Consider the following 20,397-nt stretch of genomic DNA (forward strand, 5'->3'; position numbering starts at 1 on the left):
CTAGAGAGGCTTTCATAAGGTCTATTTGACTTTTGTTTTCCCTTGCATTTTTCTGTATTATATCCATCCCTTTGTTAAGTTCCAATTTTAGGTTATGGTTTAATTTTTTTGATGCTTCTTAGAATTCTTTCCTGTAGTTAATCAGATCTTCATTGAGCTTAATTAGCTGGTTATTGATATCCTCTGTTTTTGACTCATCTTCAGTTCATTTATCTCTCTTTTGAGGTCTCTCTGGTTTTTCTCAATTAAGTTAAGCCTGGTGACGAAAGCTGTGTGCTGAAAGAGATGATTGCATTGCATTTCACTTAAGCATTTTTTTTTTTTTTTTTTTTTTTTGGCAATTTGCTTCCAATTCAGTGATTTGCTTGGTCAGGGTCTTATAGCTTATTTTGCTTTCATTGTGAGATTCTATTTCTGTTGACTCCTGTATGTTTTCATTGGAGACTTCCATTGTGGAGGCAACCTTCATGGTGATCTCTCAGTTTCTTGTCTTTTTTTTGCACTTTGGGTTTACACATCTTGGGGTGAAAGGATCTTCAGTGAGTGTTCTGCTTTGTGTTTGAGTGGAATTGGAGTGAGATGGACTTGTGTCCATGGATGCAAGTCTGTGGAAGCTGCAAGTGCACCAGCAGCTCTGGACTTGTGGTTGATACCAAAGCTCTTATTGGAGGTCAGGAATCTCTTGAGCCTGGATCATAGATGTATCTTGCCTGTGGGGCTTAGAGGCACTTAACCCTGATCACCTGTTGTGTTCTGCTGGGCAGGTTATGGAGGACTCTTTGATTCCTCCTGGCAAAGGAAGGGTTGCTAGATATCCCTGTGATTCCCTTCTGGGGCCAAGGCAATGCCCCAAGTAGTCTTTGAGAACAGGCTCAGGGTGGTGAGATCCACAGACCAGGTTGGCTGGTGTGAGGTTGTTGGTGTGTAGTGGTGGCCATCAATCAGAGAAGGCAACCAAGGCATGAAGGATAGGCTGAGGATGGTGGTGTGAGTGTGGGGGGGAAGGTGTTGGCTTTACTGGGCAGTGAGGGACATGTGGGCTGCATGTGGATGTGCGCAGGTGGGCGCACAGAGGTGGTGAGGGTGGCGTGGAGTGTGGGGGTTCACTGTGAGGTGGGTTGGACTTACAGTGGCATGCATGTGCTTGAGGAATGTACAACCCAAGGGTGCTGAGGATGATGCAAGAGCCCAAGCAGGCAGTCCAGTATGATGTGTTTCAGACTCACCAGGGGCATAGGAAAGCTGTGAGGAGTATGGGGGACCCAAGAGCATGCATGAGTGGTATGCAGTGTGAGGGGCTGGAGCACAGGGGTGACATGGAGGTGTGCACACATGGGCTATGCATGAACGCATGAAGCATGAAACCAAGTTTGGTCACTGCGGTGGGGATGCGAGGGTGGGGGAAGACTAATGGGTTTGGCATGTGGACAGAGGTGGGGTGTGACCCAAGGGCTTCCTGAATGGCGCAGAATGGGTTGTAACTGAAGACCGTGCACCTTGCAGGGTGTGAGATGGAGCTGAAGCACGGTCCCTCGTTTCCACACTGTGTGTACTCTCTCAGGGGGCTGCTTCTCTGAGTGTAGGGGTGTGGTGAAAGGCACAATTAGGATTTCCCTGGCTACCTGACTTAAGACTGTCAGGGTTGGGTAGACAGCACATTGCTTCCATCCTCCCCATCAAGTGAGAGGATAGTAGCCATAGGAATCAGCAGATTTCCGAATGTGCATGCCATCCCCTGCCAATGGAGGTCCCCTAAGACCTACTCTTACTGGAGCCTGACAATTCTTGCCTGATATCACCCTAGGAGCTCTAGCATGGTTATAAGTCCACCATCTCGACCAGAAGTCTCCTCCAAAACAAGCTTTTCTTACACATTATCAAGATATTATCAAGTGAAAAGAATCAAGTTGATGTGAACAAACATGTTCTATGTCAGGAAAGAGCAGAGAAACAGACATTTTGGAGTCAAAGGACAAAAAATGAGCCCAAGGTACTTTCCTTTTTTCTCAGGTTGACCACTCACCAAGTAAAGTCAAAATAACACAAGAACACACTCTGTCTCCCTTTACATTTCTTTTCCTGTCACTTTTCACATCACAGATTGTCCAAATGATTGCTATCTGTAGTGTGGGGAAAGGACCTGTGGCTTTGGTCTGGAGCTTGTCAAACATTCAGATTCTCACGTTTGACCTCAGCCCTGGTGATCCAGGTTCCACAAGAGCACAGATGATATGTAGGTACCATTGAGGCCTAGGGGGCTAAAAATTTCTGGCTCTTCCCTGCATACATCTCAGTGTGCACATGTGTGTGACACATGGCCAGATGCTATCAACAAACATAACAGAAGCTTCTATGATAAAAGAAAATCGGCTTCTGTCAGGGCTCTGACTCAAAGAATATAAAATAAAAGAACAAAGTTAATGCTCCCAGAGTTCACATAAGCTGCAATGGCAACTCTGTTCAAGAAGTCCTTGCTAGTCACTGTACTTCATGGGAACTCTCTTTCTCTGCTTTTAAAATGGAGATGATGGTCCCCAGAAGACCTACAATGAAGAACCTACATGAGCATCAGCAGGAGAAGATGAGCAAACACATGGTGAAACTGTGAAATCCTCTCAGTGTATGGATGCTCATGCAAGAAGCTCTCTGTGGTGGTTTGATTCAGGTGTCCCCCATAAACTCAGATGTTCTGAATGCTAGGTTCCCAGCTGATGGGAGATTTGGGAATTAACGCCTCCTGGAGGTGGTGTATTGTTTGCAGTGGGTTCATGGGTATTATAGCCAGTTTCCCCATGCCAGTGTTTGGCACACTCTCCTGTTCCTATTGTCCACCTGATGTGGGCTAGGGGGTGATGTCCACCCTCTGCTCATGCCATTGTTTTCCCCTGCCATCATGGAGCTTTCCCTTGAGCTTGTAAGCCAAAATAAACCTCTTTTTTCCCCACAAGCTGCTCTTGTGGTTGGGTGATTTCTACCAGCAATGTGAACCTGACTGTAACACTCTCAAACCATTGTGATTACATTTCATTAAAATTAAATCTATATGTATATGTATGAATGTGTGTCATGCACACAGGACTGCTTAGCAAACAAATGAATGAGACTTATCAGATAAGATTCTGAAACATAATGTCTCATGTTAGTTCTTCTAAGGAAAGGGGAACAGTTGCCCAAATCCTTTGTGAAATGGAGCAGTAAGAGCAATGTATACACATTTAAGAAATTTTCCCTTCTCTCTCTCTTACACAAATACACACACACACACACACACACACACACACACACACACACACACACAGTCACATTTAAACCTTATAAGGCACCAGGTATGGTGGCCCACTCCTTTAATCCCAGGACTCAGGAGGCCAAGGTAGGAGGATCGCCATGAGTCTGAGGCCAGCCTGAGACTACATAGTGAATTCCAGGTCATATTGGGCTAGAGTGAGAACTTACAAGGCATTTTATTTCCAGGGCATTGTCATTAGAAGAATCTCCCTTTTTGCTCCAGCACTCATTTGAAAAAAAAAAGAGACAAACAAATCCTGGCTCTTGGTGGAGAGAAACACACCACTTATTAGTTGAAAACATAGTCTTCAGAGTCAGAGTCACAGAGACTCAGAAGAAAATGCAGATTGCCCATGACCTTGCTTGCACGTCGCTCACCCCTGTGAAAATAGATACTCGTTCCTTCTTGGCTATCGTTATAATCAGGGTGAAAAGGTGAGTCTGTACATCAACACCTTCTGTTCAGGCAGTTAGGGGACAGAAGCACACGGTGGGAAACCCTTCACACACCAAAGCCCCTGATGAGGGTGAAGGTGTATGCTGACGACAGTGCCTGCACAGAGCAGAGTTCAATGCTATAACGTCACCATTTTATAAACCTGCATCGCCAAGGCATTTGGACCTAATGCAAGGGCAAGCAATAGTGTCAGGAAGGGGTCATGGAGGACATTTTCCTTTTCCCCATTCCCACAGGCATTGATAGTCAAGGCCAGGCCGTACCTTCCCTCTCTTGAATTGCTCCTGCTCTCCCAGAGTGGTGAGGTAGTTCACGGCTGCGTACTCAATGACTGACAGAAACACAAAGACGGAGCTGACCCACAAGTACACGTCCACGGCCTTGACATAGGACACCTGGGGCATGGAGGCACTCACGCCTGTGACGATCGTGGACATGGTGAGCACCGTAGTGATTCCTGTGGTTCAGGGAGAAGGATATGACAAGTTCAGTGACACAGTCCTTTAGCCCCTGTTCCGGTGCTGGTTCTTCCAAGAGCAGGAGTGAACCTTCCCATGATAACCTCACACACCTGCCCACCCCTGTTTTCCTGTCGCCCCTGTTACCCATCATGTGCCCTTTCTTCTGTGCCTCTTCAAATTATCCCAGAAAGGTAAACCCAAAATTTAGAGAAAAGTCACAATGTAAAAAAGGCATCTGGAAACAGAATCTACTGGGTACTTCTCTATTCATTCCTCACATGGATTCTGTTTCCAGATGCCTTTTTCACCTTATGACGTTTCTCTAAATGTTGGGTCTACTAAGTGTGTGAGTCCTCTAAACTCTGGTTATACCACATGTAAAATAAGCCTCTTGACTTTTTTTACTACTCATTTTCCAGGCGTCTGTGTTTCCCTATCACGGCGTTGGTGTTGTTATCCTTCCAAAAGCCCCGAGTTCTTCACTGTCAAATCTCCAAACTCTCTTCTGTGTGGAGGTGCTTTATGCTTGGCCCCCACGTGAGTGTGTGTTTCCCCTCCCCCCCTTTTTTTATATTTTGGCATAGGCTTCTAAGTCCTGTCTTCCATGTGTGTGACTATTCCAGCCTTTCCCTAGATACCAATTTTCCCTGAACAAACTTCATAACTCATAAATTCTCTCTAAATAAATTCAATAATTCATAATTTATTCTTCTCAGTCTGTTTTTATCAATCATTTGTTAAAATAGGCAAGGACCCCAAAATTGGAGTTCATAAACCCTCCCTGATCTCCCAAATCCTGCATCAGTGGTGTTGATGAGAAAGGTTGTAAAACTTTAAGCGGGTGGAGTCGCGCAGGAGGAAGTGGGTTTCTGGGAGGGAGCCTTGAGGATTTTAGAGTCTAGTCCCACTGTGTTCATCTCTTAGCTTCCTGAGTGTGGATGCAATGTGACCATAAGGCTTCCACTCCTGCCACAATGCCTTCCTTGCCACAATGGATTGAAGCCCTACAACTGTAAGCCAAAATAAACTTTCTTCTTGTTTTTGGTTGTTCTCTCACTGTAGCTCAGGCTGACCTGGAATTCACTATGTAATCTCAGGGTGGCCTTGAACTCACAGTGATCCTCCTACCTCTGCCTCCCAAGTGCTGGGATTAAAGGTATGTATCACCACGCTCCACCAAAATAAACTTTCTTTAAGCTGCTTCTTGTCAGGTATTTGGTCACAACCATGAATGATTTTTTAGAAATTTCTAGTAGGCTTTCCCATTAATTAACTTACTGCTGAGTAATTATCAGTGTCTATCTTACTGCTTCTTGCTGGAGGAGGAGCTCATTTCTTCTTCTGTGATCTTAATCTTGAAGACTGCTTGTCTTCAAATTGTTCTTGCAAAGGCCATTATTATTCTTGTTGGCCCTTGTTAATGAAATTGCAGTTCAATTGAAGTTCAGAATGCACATGATCTATTGTTGGATGGGTGCTCAGGTCATTGCAAACATTGGGCAATTGGTAAATGCTAGTCATTTCTCCTTCCCCCTTTTCTCCTCCCTTCACTCCCTTCTTTTTTCCATTTCCTCCTTTTGTTTTCATGCAGGAGCATGCAGGCATTCTGGGGGACAAAGGAGGAAGATGTAACCCTGAATGCTTTAATGAAATGCTGGCTGTGGGGAGGGCCATTCCATGTGTACTCAGAGGGACATTGCCACAATACTGTGCAGAGAGAGGAATAGTGTTATAAACATTTGAAATGTGCATGGCTGCCATGGTTTTTCTTAACTTCCCACCCAGCAAGTGCAAATGGAATCCTCAATGATTTTTATAAGTTGTGAGGGGTCCCAAACAACTGGGAGAACACTATGACTTACTAGTAAATACAGAGACACAGCAGGTGGACAGCTTTTAATATCACATTTTTATCCTTCCTACAGTAATCATGTAAGGTCTCCTCGGAGGGAGTAGTATTTCAAACGCAATGGCAACTCTATAGAGTCATTTGATCTCAAATAGCACTTTTAGTTTGTATAATTGAGAACAACACAACCTGATAATTTGACAGTCATCATGGGAGGACCACAAATCTCACCTTGGCATGCATTTACACTCCAGAATAAGAAACCCAAATGCTATTCTAGCTCTGACCATTCAGCAAGGGCCATTTGCCTCATTGAGTCCTGGGGTTCCCAGCAGCGGTAAACAGCTGGCAAATAGCTGTGTGCTGTTTGCATTCTTTGGCTAAGAACATTCTTGTTTTATAAACATGAAGATGTGAGGTTTTTATTAACATTACAAGTAGAACAAAAATCAAGATCATAGCATAAAACCTGCTTGCTTCAACTGCATGTTTGTTTAACACATACAGAGGTAAATATTAACTGGACACATATTGCAGAAAAGAAATTTGTGCTGAGAATGGATAAGTGACTGGTCCAAATTATGTCAAGAGCAGGGCTCAGTTTTCTCACTCTGAGTGCTAACCTCATTCTTTTAACTGTAAATTTCGCTTGCCTCTTATTCTGGACCTGTAATAGGAATTCTCTCTCTCTTTTTAAGATTAAAAATCAGTCTGCATAGATGGATGACCTCTGTAACAAACTGCTGCAAAATCCAATGGAAATATTTCAAGAGGTAGGAGAGGACAGTGCATTTTTCAATAGGCCAAAAGTCCTGATCTCTTTAAGACTTCCCACTAGAATGGGAGGGGATCTTGAACTCACATTTCAATGTACTAGGAAGCATTTTAAATGTCTTCTTTAATTGCTTGTAAGATATGGAAGATAGTCTTCCGTTCTTTTTAATAGACACCAGTTTGAACTTAGTGGATAAAATAAGGGTTTAGGAGAAAGGCACAGTATATACGATGCACAAGTGTATACTGAAATTATTGAGTATTAGACTAATAAAAAGGAATTGCAGTGTCTATATTCACCAGGAAAGAATTAACTATCAGTCATTTTCTTAAAAAGAATGCATAGCCTGACTAATTTACTATAGCTTTATTTATTTTAAGACCAGCAGTCTAGATTTTCATTGCACAAAATGAGCAATAATAATAATGAAAAGAATAGGAGACTGGGGGTGGAATTATTGGATAGGGGGAGTGAATGATGAGAAAACTGACATAAATTCCTGAAGCAATAGAAGTGGAAGTCAGGACTATTAGAGCTCCATTAAACATAGTTATTATGTCTTGAGCCATCCCTTGGAAATGCATTAATCTTGACAAATGCTATTCCTTCCAGACCCATTATAGTTAACATCCCAATAAAGGAGTTTTGAATTACATGAACTGACCATTTGGTCAAGAAAAGGTCATGTTCTGGGATTAGACAATTATCTGCCCACCTTACTTATATCACCATGCATAGTTAGGAAAGTGTTATGAGAAAATGTTTAGCCTGGTCATTTGATTCGGCTCCCCTGAGCCCTTGCAGCTTTACCATATTAACTTTTGTTTAATTTTTATTTTTATTTATTTATTTATTTGAGAGCGACAGACACAGAGAGAAAGACAGATAGAGGGAGAGAGAGGAAATGGGCGCGCCAGGGCTTCCAGCCTCTGCAAACGAACTCCAGACGCGTGCGCCCCCTTGTGCATCTGGCTAACGTGGGACCTGGGGAACCGAGCCTCGAACCGGGGTCCTTAGGCTTCACAGGCAAGCGCTTAACCGCTAAGCCATCTCTCCAGCCCCATATTAACTTTTTTTTTTTTGTTTTTGAAGTAGGGTCTCCCTCTAGCCCAGGCCGACCTGGAATTCACTGTGTAGTCTCAGGGTAGCCTACTTGTGGTGATCCTCCTACCTCTGCCTCCCGAGTGCTGTGATAAAAGGCATGCACTACCATGCCTGGCTCATATTAACTTTTAATCACAAACATGGATAGATTAAAGAGAGTCTGTGGAGAATTTTTCATGTGTGAGTTTAACTGACCATTTTTGACCATATGTCGTGGAGAGGCTCATTAAGCAGAGTGACAGCAATAGGTAAGCAGACATCACTTTCACATCTCCTAAAAGCATATGCAGAAAGTAAATATGAAGCAATATAAACAAAGGGGAAATGGATGGCATATGCCAGTACAACTCTGAGACCGGAAACCACTCTTTTGCCTCAGAGGTGATACTCTAGTCCAGTGACTATCATTAGAAGCTTTAGTAACTTTTATGATGGCTCCATGAATTGCGCTTGTCTAGGCACTGAGATATTCAGTTTTTTTTTATGTGGTATGACACAGCCATGAGGGCACCAAAATCAAAAAATAACAAGTGCCAGCAAGTATATGGAGAAAAGGAAATTTCATAAGCTATTATAGGGATGTAATTTGTTATAGCTATTATGGACAACACTATGAAAATTCTTTGAGACATCATATATAGATCAACACAGAAATTTATTATCCCACTTTGGGTATGTATCAGAAGGAAATGATATCAATGTGTCAGTGAGACACCTGCTCATTCATGTTTGTTGCTTCATTATTCACAATGGCTAAGATATGCAATAACCTTACATGTTCATGAATAGATTAATGGATAAAAAAATTGTGAGAGAGATGAACGGAATGTCATCCAGCCATAAAATAAGAATGTCTTGTAATTAGTAGCAAAATGGATGAGCTGGAGGGCATTATGTTGAATGAAATAAGTCAGATACAGAAAAACAAGTTCCACACGTTCCCTGTCATATGAAGATTCTTTAAAAAGTTAGTCCTGAGCAGGACACGGTGGTAGAGCTGGGTGTGGAGGTGCACGCCTTTAATCCCAGCCCTCGGGAGGCAGAGGATCGCAGTGAGTTCGAGGCCACCCTGAGACTACATAGTGAATTCCAGGTCAGCCTGAGCTAAAGTGAGTGAAAAACAGAAACAATAAGATGGAAATGTTAATTACTCTGCTTTAATAAATAAGGAGCACAAACACATATTGGAGTTTCATACAGTACCATCCAGGAGTTGTGTAGTACAGCATTTAGAAAGACAAGGAAAATAAAGGGCAGATCTGGCATGTGGCAAGAATCAAAGGCTTGAGAATATAGGAACCTGGCTGTTCTTTATAATAAGAATGGAGAGAGGTTGTTATGATTTTGATATATCTTATATAAAGATGCAAAAGCTTTCCTGTCTCTAAGAAATTGGATATGGACACATGAGGCACAGGATTTCAGGGGGACTTAAATCTGCTTTTGTTTCTGTGTTCCTCATTTACTCCCTACTAGTTCTTGCAGCTGTCATTCTCATGCTGTAAGAGCACAGCAATCAACTCAAGGAGCCTGATTAAAAAGCATATTCATAGACATTTAGAGACCAGGTGCCTTTCTCATCCTCTTTTGAGGACTGGAAGTGTGCCCTCAGCCTCCCTTTTGGGTCTACACTTGCCCCACTGCCATGAAGGGGTCAGCACACAGACAGTCTGCTGGGAAGACACAGTCAAAATAATTTAATTACATATTCAGATGGTATTTTTTTCCCTTGAAGATATTCAAGCCTCAAATGCTTGCAGATTGAGGTTGTTAATAGGGGAAAGAGGTGAGAAAATTATTAATATTAATAATTTACATCTTCAAATGATCTTTTGAAGTATGAATATAATTTGTGAACATTAACTTCAAAACCATCCTTTCTGGAATGAACTGTGTTAATTACAATGATTGGGAAACTCTTAACCCAATCTTCTCTCTAGATAGAGTATGTCAGGTGAAAGAATAAAATCAGATGAAATGAGAGAGAGCTCTGCTCTGAACCAGCCAAGAAGGCCAGTGGGATTAACTCCTGGGCTCTCATTAAACAACATGTCATGGAAGTGCTTAGCTTGGCACCTTCAACTTTGTAAGGACTCAATAACCACCAAGTGGGTCTGAAATGGTTCTCATAAATCAGTGTGTGTGACAGTGGTATAAAACATGGTAGATGGAAGAGGCAATCAGCACTGTGTGGTGACTTAATGAGGTCCACACTGTCTCTCCACCTGAAATCTCTTGCCAACTAAAGTGCCACACTATCTAAGGTTCTCTTGTTATTTCATTTGATTTTGGTCTTAGAGTTAAAACTTGATCTCTAATTAGTGTTCATGTTGCAAAATTAAACATTCTTCATGCTGAAATTTACTAAAACATACTAACAGTGTAGTGTGAATTTGTTTAAAGGCCCTTCTTCCTAAAATGTAATGGTTTGTCTCACAAAAAACAAATAAACCTTTAATCCCAGTACTTGGGAGGCAGAGGTAGGAGGATTGCCGTGAGTTTGAGGCTACTCTGAAACTACGTAGTGCATTCCAGGTCAGCCTGGGCCAGAGCGAGACCCTACCTTGAAAATAAAATGGAATTGAGTAAGGAAAAAATAGGTTCCTTGAGTGGGAAAATGATAGCTTTTCTTTCTTTTTAAATTTTTTTTGTTTATTCTTATTTATTTGAGAGCAACAGACAGAGAGAGAAACAGGCAGAGAGAAAGACAGAATGGACGCTCCAGGGCTTCCAGCCACTGCAGACGAACTCCAGATGCTTGCGCCCCTTTGTGCATCTGGCTAACGTGGGTCCTGGGGAACTGAGCCTCGAACCGGGTTCCTTAGGCTTCACAGGCAAGCGCTTAACCACTAAGCCATCTCTCCAGCCCAATGATAGCTTTTCTAAGTGAGTTCTTTCTCTCTCTCTTTTTTTTTTTCTGTATAATTTCACTTTTTTTCCTCACTATCCAGTTGCAGATTAGTAAGCACTGCCCTCATCTGTAGTGCCTCAGTTCTAAGGAAAGAGCCCAAATACAATTTTCACTTAAGTTTGGCGTGATAAAACACTTCATCTGCAGCACACATCTCTATCCCTACTAACCCACCATCCTCTTTTCTTCTCAATGTGGCATCTGCTCTTGTTTCTCTCCATTGCCCTTTCTTCCACACTGGCATCTTAGAAGACATGGAAAGATGTATTTACCCAGGGATACTCTTGCCGGAACAGCTCTTCGGTCAATCCAGAATGAGACCCATGAGAGCATCACCATTAGCATGGCTGGAAAATAGGTTTGCAGCACAAAGAAGAGAGTCTGTCTCTCGAGCACAAAGTGGATGGAAAGCCTGTAGTACCAGCCTATGAGGGAGAATCAAAGCCTTCATTAGAACAGGCTTTCTGTAGCAAATCCCAGTAGGACAAGGCTCTTGTGACTAGTTTCAGGTGGTTAGTGGAACAATCTGCTTCTTCAGACTCTGAGCTCTTGGGGACATGGAAGTTGGCATACTCACTCTCACCAGCTGTAGCTGGGACCTATCTGGACTTGTGACTTCTAGAGTTTATTCAGTGGTCTGAAGTAAAACCTGCTTAATTATTTTATTCAAAGTTATGCTTAACATCTCTGTCTAAAGTTCAGGGAAGAAGGCTAAATTATATTTTGTGGTGGGGCCTTTAAAGATCTTTCTGAAACACATGCTGGGTTTTCAGTGCTTCTTAAATAAGGAAAATCTTCAACACTCAAAACAGAATCCCCCCTTTGGCCCTACCACCAAATCACCACTCAGCTCTAAGCAACTGCTCTCTTCTGTTCTCTCGGCCACTTTCAGACTTCCTTGCTCTCTCTCTAGGAAGCCCATGATATAAACAATTAGTGTATTCACACCCTTATGTGTATGGCATTGTCCTTTTACAATAGGATTCTGATTTTTGGTAAGGGTGTGTAAGGGTGTTGATTGGCCACCATCAGGCTACCAACAATAGAAAGACAAAGAACTAAAGAATGTGAGAAAAAGCAGGGAAGTTGGCAGCGAGGAAAGTGGAGGAGAGGAGAATAACTGAGGAGTTATTTCAAGGCAAGATTTCAGGTTTCTATATTTCCAGATGCTCGCCTTCAATGATCTTGTGACACCAAGGCCCCAGATTATAGTAAAAGAATCAGAATGATCATGATGATTGTAGTGGTTTCATTCAGGTACACCCCATAAACTTATGTGTTCTGAATAGTAGGTCCCCAGCTGGAGCAATCTGGGAATTGGAGTCCTGGAGGTGATGTATTGTTGTGGGCTGGCTTATGGGTATTTATAGCTAGCTTCCTCTGGTCAGTGTTTGGCACACTGTCCTGCTGATGCTGTCCACCTGATGTTGACCAAGAGGTGATGTCCACCCTCTGCTCATGCCCTCATTTTTCCCTGCCATCATGGAGCTTTCACTCAAGTGTGTAAGCCAAAATAAACCCTTTCCTCCCATAAGCTGCTTTCGGTTGGGTTCTTTGTTCCAGCAATGTGAAGCTGACTACAACAGTAAATTAGTACCACAGAAGGGGAGTTATTGCTGCTAGAAATCTGACTGTGGCTTTGGTCATTCGAAACTTATTTGAGGAAGGAATGTGGAAGGATTTGAAACCTTAGCCTAAGAGACTCCTTGTACTGCTGTAAGTACAGTTTGATGGACCATTCTGGTCAGACTGAAAGACCTGAATGCAATAAGAACCATGGACAATGAAGTTTGACATATGAGGGTGAGTAAGAACTTTGTAGAGATTGGGCTAGAAGTAGTTTGAGATAAAGGCTTGCTGCATTCTGCCTGCCTGTGTCCTGAGAACTTGTGCAGGGTTGTATTGTATAGAAATGGACTGATGTGAGCAGATGGACATGACACAGAAGGAAATAAAATCGTTGACCCAAAGTACTGCCCATTCTGCTTCAATTTTTTGAGTGATTATAGCCATTGAATTTGAGCCAGCTGATCTCCACTGGAATACAAGGAAGAATGTAAACTCTTTTGAAGGGACCTGAATGTTGAAGTAGTGTCCTGTTCTTCACAATCTGCTTTAGCGCCATACCCCTGCCCCCCACATTAACAAGATGGCAGCCCAGCTGGTACTATGGCATATAACCAATGTAGAAAAAAGAGGGTCATTGAATTTGCAACATGGTTTTGTTTTCTTGGAAATGTCCATGAGCAGTGTGAAGCAGGCTTGTTGGATTACCTGCATGGAGGCCCGTCAGAGCCATGAGAATGAACTGTGGGTTGCAGTAGAGACCCACTGGAGATGCCAGAGCTATGGCATGGCTGCCAAGGAGAGCTGCCAGCACCAGATGAAGTATACCTGGGGCCAAGAGCAACCAAGCTAGAGGGATGGAATTTGAACTCCAGATCTGCATCACTGGTTAAAATTATTGGACTTGGAGACTTGTCACTGGTTAGAGTTGTCAGACTTGGAGCTAGAGAGTTTGGTGTTTGCCCTGTTTGTTTTAAACCAATTTTTCCTTGTTATGCCTAATGCTATCTTTTGCAGTGTGAATGTTTATTCTGTGCCATAATAATAATAATTATTATTATATTGACATTATGGCTCATTAAGGGGATATTTGAACAATATTGAGATTGATAAAAGAAAGAACAGTTATGGGGATTTTTAAAGTTGGACTGAACGTATTTCATTTTACATCATGGATGGCTATGTTTATGGGGGTTGGGATGGAATGTGGTGGTTTAATTCAGATGTCCCCCATAACCTTATGTGTTCTTAATGCTGGGGCACCAGCTTCTTGGAGGTGATATATTGTTGGGGGCGAGCTCATGGGTGTTATAGCCAGCTTCCCCTTTCCAGTGTTTGGCCCGCTCTCCTGTTCCTGTTGTCTACCGGGTGATGACCACCCTCTGTTCATGCCATCATTTTCCCCTGTCATCATGGAGCTTCACCTCAAGTCTGTAAGCCAAAATAAGCCCTTTCCTCCCACAGGCTGCTCTTGGTCAAGTGTTTTCTGACATCAACGTGAAGCTGACCACAACAATGATAAAAAGAGCAATGATGCTGGGCATGGTGGCACACACCTTTAATGCCAGCATTTGGGAGGCAGAGGTAGGAGGACAGCTGTGAGTTTGAGGCCACCCTGAGACTACATAATGAATTCCAGGTCAGCCTGAGTTAGAGTGAGACTCTGCCTCAAAGAACAAAACAACAATAATAATAATAAAATAAAAACAGGAGTGGTATTTACTAATATTAATGGAGCACTTACCCTGTAACAGAAACAATTTAAGTTATTTAAATGTTCTGACTCATGTAACTTTAAAACCCTACAAGGTAGCAAGTATTATGAAACCTACTGAAAGGTGAAGAAATTGAGGTTAGATTAGGCAACTTGTCCAAGGTTACATTGGTCATAAGTGATAGGCCAGGGTCTGAACTCTGGAAGCCTCCCCCATACCTGTGCTGTGAAAACAAATATCCAGTATGTCCCACATGGGCAGAAGACACTCATTTTCCTTTGTGAGTCTACTGTGTACAATCTGGAGGAAGAGCGAGCAGGTGAGGAGCAGGAGCCCTCACCTACCTATTGATGTACTGGCTGGTGGTGGCTTTTATGCACCGGCAATGCTAGTGGTGAAAGCCTCAGTAATAACAAATTGAAGAAAATGACTCAAGTATAGATATATAGAATTATAGTGTATGTTCTGTCTCACTGTTGTCATGAGAGCCAAAAACTTGATTTTTTTTAATATAGTGACTTGAGAGTGATGCTTATGGTTGATTATTGCAATGATAGGGAAAAAAAAGAAAAATATCTACAGTTATTTTTGATTAAACTAACAAAGTTTTTGCAGGATACTGTTAATCTGAAGATACTTGGATTGGACTTCCAGGGACCATGTTTAAAAATGCATGGATTGGGCTGGACAGAGGGCTCAGTGGTAAGGCACTTGCCTTCAAAGACTGACAACTGTGGTTTTTGTTCTCTAGAATGCACATAAAGCCAGATTCGCAGAATGGCCCATGTATCTGGAGTTTGTCTGTAGTGTCTAGAGGCCCTGGTGCCCCCAATCATAGTCTTTCTTTCTGCTCACAAATAAATACATAAAGTAATTTTTAAAATCATGGATATTGTGAAGCATAGCTATCACATATTCTTGAACTGAAATCGCTTTCTATATGCATTCTTTCTGAAGTCTATGACTAGTTTAATCAACCTGGATGTGTTTATTAATTTAATAATTAATACAACTTCCAAAATGCTTTACTCTTGCATATATATATATATATATATATATATTTTTTTTTTTTTTTTGAGGTAGGGTCTCACTCTATCCCAGGCTGATCTGAAACTCATTCTGTAGTCCCAGGCTAGCCTTTAACTCACAGTGATCCTCTGCCTCAAGAGTGCTGCTGGGATTAAAGGTGTGTGCCACCATACCTGACTACTCTTGCATATTTCTAATCTTAGAGCTCATTTGAATCTGTATTAAAAGTATGTACTTTAAAAGACATGTGAAAATACAAAGTGTATTCTCCCCAATCTACCCACTTCTCAAACTTTTCAAATGCACACACATACAAGTATATACCTGGATATGTAAATCCTTTCTTCAATAACAAATATGAGATTGTGTTATATATTCTACAGGTTACTTTAAGAATTCCATCTGACACTTTTTTTATTAGGAAACAAGTATCTCATTCTTGAAAGTACAATCCTACTTGAACATGAAGGATTTGTAGCTAAAAGACAGGCATTTCTGTGAACAATAAGATTTTTAAATTTAAGATGTTTTATTTTTATTCATTTATTTGAGGGAGGGGAAGAGGCAGAGTGACAGAGAAAGAGGGAGAGAGAGAGAGAGAGAGAGGGAGAGGTACACTATGGCTTCCAGCCATTGCAAACGAACTCCAGATGCATGCACCACCTTGTGCATCTGGTTTACTTGGGTATTGGGGAATCAAACTGATGTCCTTTGGCTTCACAGGCAAGTGCTTTAAATGCTAAGCCATTTCTCCAGCCCTAACAGTAAGATTTTTAGTACAAGTGTTTTGTCTGCCTTCAGATAGCTCTGAAACATGAGCAAAAGCTAAAATCCACTAGTGTTAAGCCTGGCTGGTGGGCTCAGAAGGTTAGCAAACACACACACACACACACACACACACACACACACACACACACACGACAGTTGAATCACTAGGATGATGGTAGGGTAAAGTCTGAATTTGAGAGAGAAATTTAACCTCTTCTTTTAAAAGAATAGCTGCATGTATACTGACTGCATATTCATGGATTCTGATGCTTCAAAATCCCAGGAAATGCCATGGCAATATTAACTCACGTATAATATATATTCTGAGCAGGAAATACCACTTTTGGGTTTTTATGCTTGCTATGTCTTATAATATCATTAAACATTACAAATTATAATCATAACTTATCATATGTCAGTTATTTCATCACAGAAATAATAAATGAAGAAAATTTCAATTCTGGGCTGGAAATATGGCTCAGCAGTTAAAGTCCCTTGCCTGTAAGGCCTGATGGCCCAGATTTGATTCCCCGGTACCCACATAAAGCCAGATGCACAAAGATGACACACAGATCTGGAGTTTGTTTGCAGTGGCAAAAAGCCCTGTCATGCCCATTCATCCTTCTTCTCTCCCTCCTTTCTCTCTCCCTCCCTACCTCTGTGAGGAGCTCCATAGTAGGCAGTTAGTTTCTGGAACTAGGCAGGAAGTCCCTTAAAGGAAGGGACCTTAGAATGATACTACATCATGCCCTCCCTAGCCCATCCCAGCTGGCCTCTTCTATCTCTGTTCACCCGCTGGCTTCTGTTGCAGGATTTGGTGTTTGCCCATTTCACCCAGATCGATCTCTCCCTTGGGGTAGGTGCGTCTAGGTGTGCTGGTGCAAATTCTAAAGTAAATCTTCTCCTACCCACGGATTCTTTATCTCTTTCTCTGGAATGGTAGCAGCAACATTCTTGGGTCCTTGTGCTGGTAAGATCTTACTCTTCCCCCCTTGGCTGATGGGGTGGGAAGAGACATTTTTATCCTTTATCACTGTCTTCACTATTAATATTTTTGGACGCATGCATTTTACAATTCCTTCTCATGTTCTCCCCCTCCCCAAGACACATTTTCATTTAAATGGGCTCCTGGGCTCCACTTGGCTTATGGCCTGTCTCTTCACTTTCCCTTCCCTTCCTCAGCCCCTAGTTTTCTCCCTTCCCCACATCTTGGTAATATCTGAATAAAATGTGGCATTAAAAAAAATAATTTTCTTGAATCTAGAATTGCCAAGTCTAGTTAGTTTGAAGATATGAACCCAGGGCTTGGGGTTCCAGGAAGCACCTCAGAACCCCTAATTTCCCTTTTACACCTCTCTCCCTCCCCTCTCCCTTGCAAATAAACAAAAATAAAATATTTAAAAAATACCTTCAGGGATGGAGAGATGGCTAAGTTGTTAAAGCATTTTCCTGCAAAGCCAAAGGAACTAGGTTTGATTTCCCCAGTACCCATGTAAAGCCAGATGCACAAGGTGGCACATGCGTCTGGACTTCGTTTGCCATGGCTAGATGCCTTGGCACACTGATTTTCTCTCTATCTGCCTTTTTCTCATAAATAAATAACTAATTAAATAAACTATTAATAAAAAACTTCAGCCGAGTGATTAATCCTAGCACTTGGGAGGCAGAGGCAGGCAGATTGCCATGAGTGTGAGGCCTCCCTGAGACTACATAGTAAATTCTGGGTCAGCCTGGGCTAGAGAGAGACCCTACCTCAAAAAAAAAAAAAAAAAAAAAAAGAAACTTCAATTCTTCTTCAGCTGTACCACTGTTTACTACCCACATTCCTGTGTGTAGATATTGATTTAATTTAATTTAGGACTAAACAAATTAAAATCCAAAGGATGAAGATGATTTTATATATCTATGCACACACACACACACACACACACACACACACATGATATCAAGAAAAGGAGAAGGAAGAGTAAAAAAAATGACAACAGATTATCTCTATGAGGGAGTATTATATGTGCTTTTCTTTTTCCTTTAAACTTTTTGAGTTCTTTTCAAATTATCTGCTATTTATTCAACAATTTGATCTTGAGAATCTTCTATAAGACAGGGATATATCAGTGGCCAGGATACACAAATGTATGCTATTTACATATCAGAAAATTCATTGAAGATGATTAAAATAAATAGCATCATTTGATAGAGCTCAAATAATGCAGATAAACAGTGGGAAGAACATTTCTCCTGGATATAAACAGCTACAGAACTCTATTAGTCTTAGAGAATGCAGTAGGCATTCTGAGAAATAAAAGACAAAGGTTTCTAAATAACTTTTCTTCATTGCACAAAGCTGAGCAGGTGGAGTTCCATCCAGCCAGGACAGCTCTGAGCCTCAGGTCCAGCTGTGGCCACATTTTCTGGCTTGAACACAGCTTTGTTGAATGGCAAATGATATCAAGTGATATTTCATATGCTTACTACAACATAGAGTACTAATAATAAACACAGTGATGGTGGGTGCGGGAGGAGTGGGTAGGAGAAGGGCCAGGAAGGGACTGCTACCAGCCATCAGGAGGGCCCAGTACCTGTGCTGCTATAGAAAGCCAGTCCACTGGAAGCACTGAACTCCTCAATGAAGAACTGGGAAAGGGAGATGTAGTCCTCGGTGATTAAGGACTTGTTCCCATGTTTCCAGTACAGCATTAGGTCTTCCTCATTGTAGGCATCTAGAACGACACAATGACTTTCTGTAACTGAAACAAGCTCTTAGAAGTTCCACAAAGCTTACACCAATGTTTTTATCTTTCCATTGCCTGGTCAAGGAGATGTGTAGGTGAAGTGTTGAACAACACTTGCCAATAGAGTGAACAAACCCACATTCTAAAAAGAACAAAAACATCTCCTAAACTCAGAGCCTGATGACTAGTACAGTGGAAGCTTTCCTTGTGACTTTGTGGTGTGTAAAGCTCTCCAGACAGCTGTTGCCCTGTCGGCGCCCATCCTCACAGTGGAGCCAGGTCTCAGAGGAGCGTCACAGCACTGCCTCACAGCTCTCGGCTTGTGCCTCTTTCATTCTGCACTTCTCTTGGATGACATTCCAAAATGAGTCTTAACATGTAAAGAATTCTCTTCTAAATAGTGGCGCAGAAACTTTCTGACAGACAAACATCTCAAGGAGGCACAACTGAGATTCTGAGTATTTTGGGCATACTATGAAAAATTGTAGTCAATGTTTAAGACAGCTTGTCAAAAGTAAATGTTGGGGGCTGGGCATGCTGGTTTATGGCTTTAATCCCAGCACTTGGGAGGTCGAGGCAGAAGGATCACTGTGAGTTCGAGTCCACCCTGAGACTATAAAGTGAATTCCAGATCAGCCTGAGCTAGAGTGAGACCCTACCTTGAAAAACCAAAATAAATAAATAAATAGAATGTTGGGTAATTGACAGGGCACTTCATAGAAGGCTCCTTGACCAGGCTTTGATCAGAGTGTCTAAGCCTACAGCTGGATTTTTCTGGGGAACCCATGAACTCATGGTACAGGATTGTGACTCATCCACTAATACACTCTTCACAACTTTCCATATATGGGAAGTTGGTGTCAGTTGACATGATAATCTTAAGAAAAAGCACCTTCTAAGGAGCTAGTCTCTTGGTACCATTGTAAAAATTGCTGGATATTTAATTATCTTTCTCTTTGAACTTCTCACCTGAAACAAAATTTGCCATCTTCATTAAAAGAAAAAAAAAAAACCAAACACATGAAGACATAACCAAAAATAAATAAATAAAATAAAATAAAGCCAGGCATGGTGGTCCACACCTTTAATCCCAGCACTTGGTAGGCTGAAGTAGGAGAATTGCTGTGAGTTTAGGGCCAACGTGTGCTAGAGTGAGACCACGCCTCAAGAAACCAAAACGAAGAAAAACTCCACAACTGTTTTGGAAAGATCCACCAAGATGTTTATGTGCTTGCTAAGACCAGTTTATTTCCATGGGAGTGTGTGATGGTATATTCCAGTGGTGATGTGGACCCACTCCATCAGGCAGAGAGACTTAAAGACTTACAGCTTTCCAGTTCAAGAGAACATTTCTGTGTGTCAAGGGGAAATCTGCTGAAATCCATCAAACACATGGCTGAAACCGTTATCCTGTGGAAGGAATGAGGAAAAGAAAAGTAGATCACAGGAGATCATTTCCCCATATGGCTAAATTATCATGCGGCATGGAAGCACATTATTGTTTTCGTGTTTTGTGTGCCTTCCAAGAATAATATGAAGCACTATCTTCTGTCCAAACAACCAGGAAGGAAACCCAGAAGGGTGGGCTATTTGCTGAAGTCAGATTGATGGGCGAATTCCAGCTCTCGTGATTACTTCTGATCTCATCATTTCCTGCTAGGCCCCCTCGGTGTTTTCTTGCTCTGATATTTTCCAGAAAAAAGAAAGTGAGATGTTTCAAAGTGAGATGATTTTAAATAGACTTA

At 41.9% G+C, this 20,397-nt stretch overlaps 1 protein-coding gene across 1 annotated transcript in view; it reads right to left on the reverse strand.

Annotated features, from left to right (window-relative positions):
• Positions 1–20,397, reverse strand: part of Gabrr3 (gamma-aminobutyric acid type A receptor subunit rho3) — a 49,007-nt gene that overhangs the window by 4,690 nt on the left and 23,920 nt on the right. Inside the window, exons 5-8 of the mRNA XM_004663312.2 lie at positions 19,980–20,062; positions 18,500–18,640; positions 11,115–11,267; positions 4,006–4,199 (exon numbers count right to left, since the gene is read on the reverse strand). Of these exons, the coding sequence (XP_004663369.1) occupies positions 4,006–4,199; positions 11,115–11,267; positions 18,500–18,640; positions 19,980–20,062 (571 nt within the window). The remainder of the gene's footprint in view (positions 1–4,005; positions 4,200–11,114; positions 11,268–18,499; positions 18,641–19,979; positions 20,063–20,397) is intronic.

This window comes from Jaculus jaculus, chromosome 4, assembly GCF_020740685.1.
Source record: "Jaculus jaculus isolate mJacJac1 chromosome 4, mJacJac1.mat.Y.cur, whole genome shotgun sequence".
NCBI lineage: Eukaryota > Metazoa > Chordata > Mammalia > Rodentia > Dipodidae > Jaculus > Jaculus jaculus.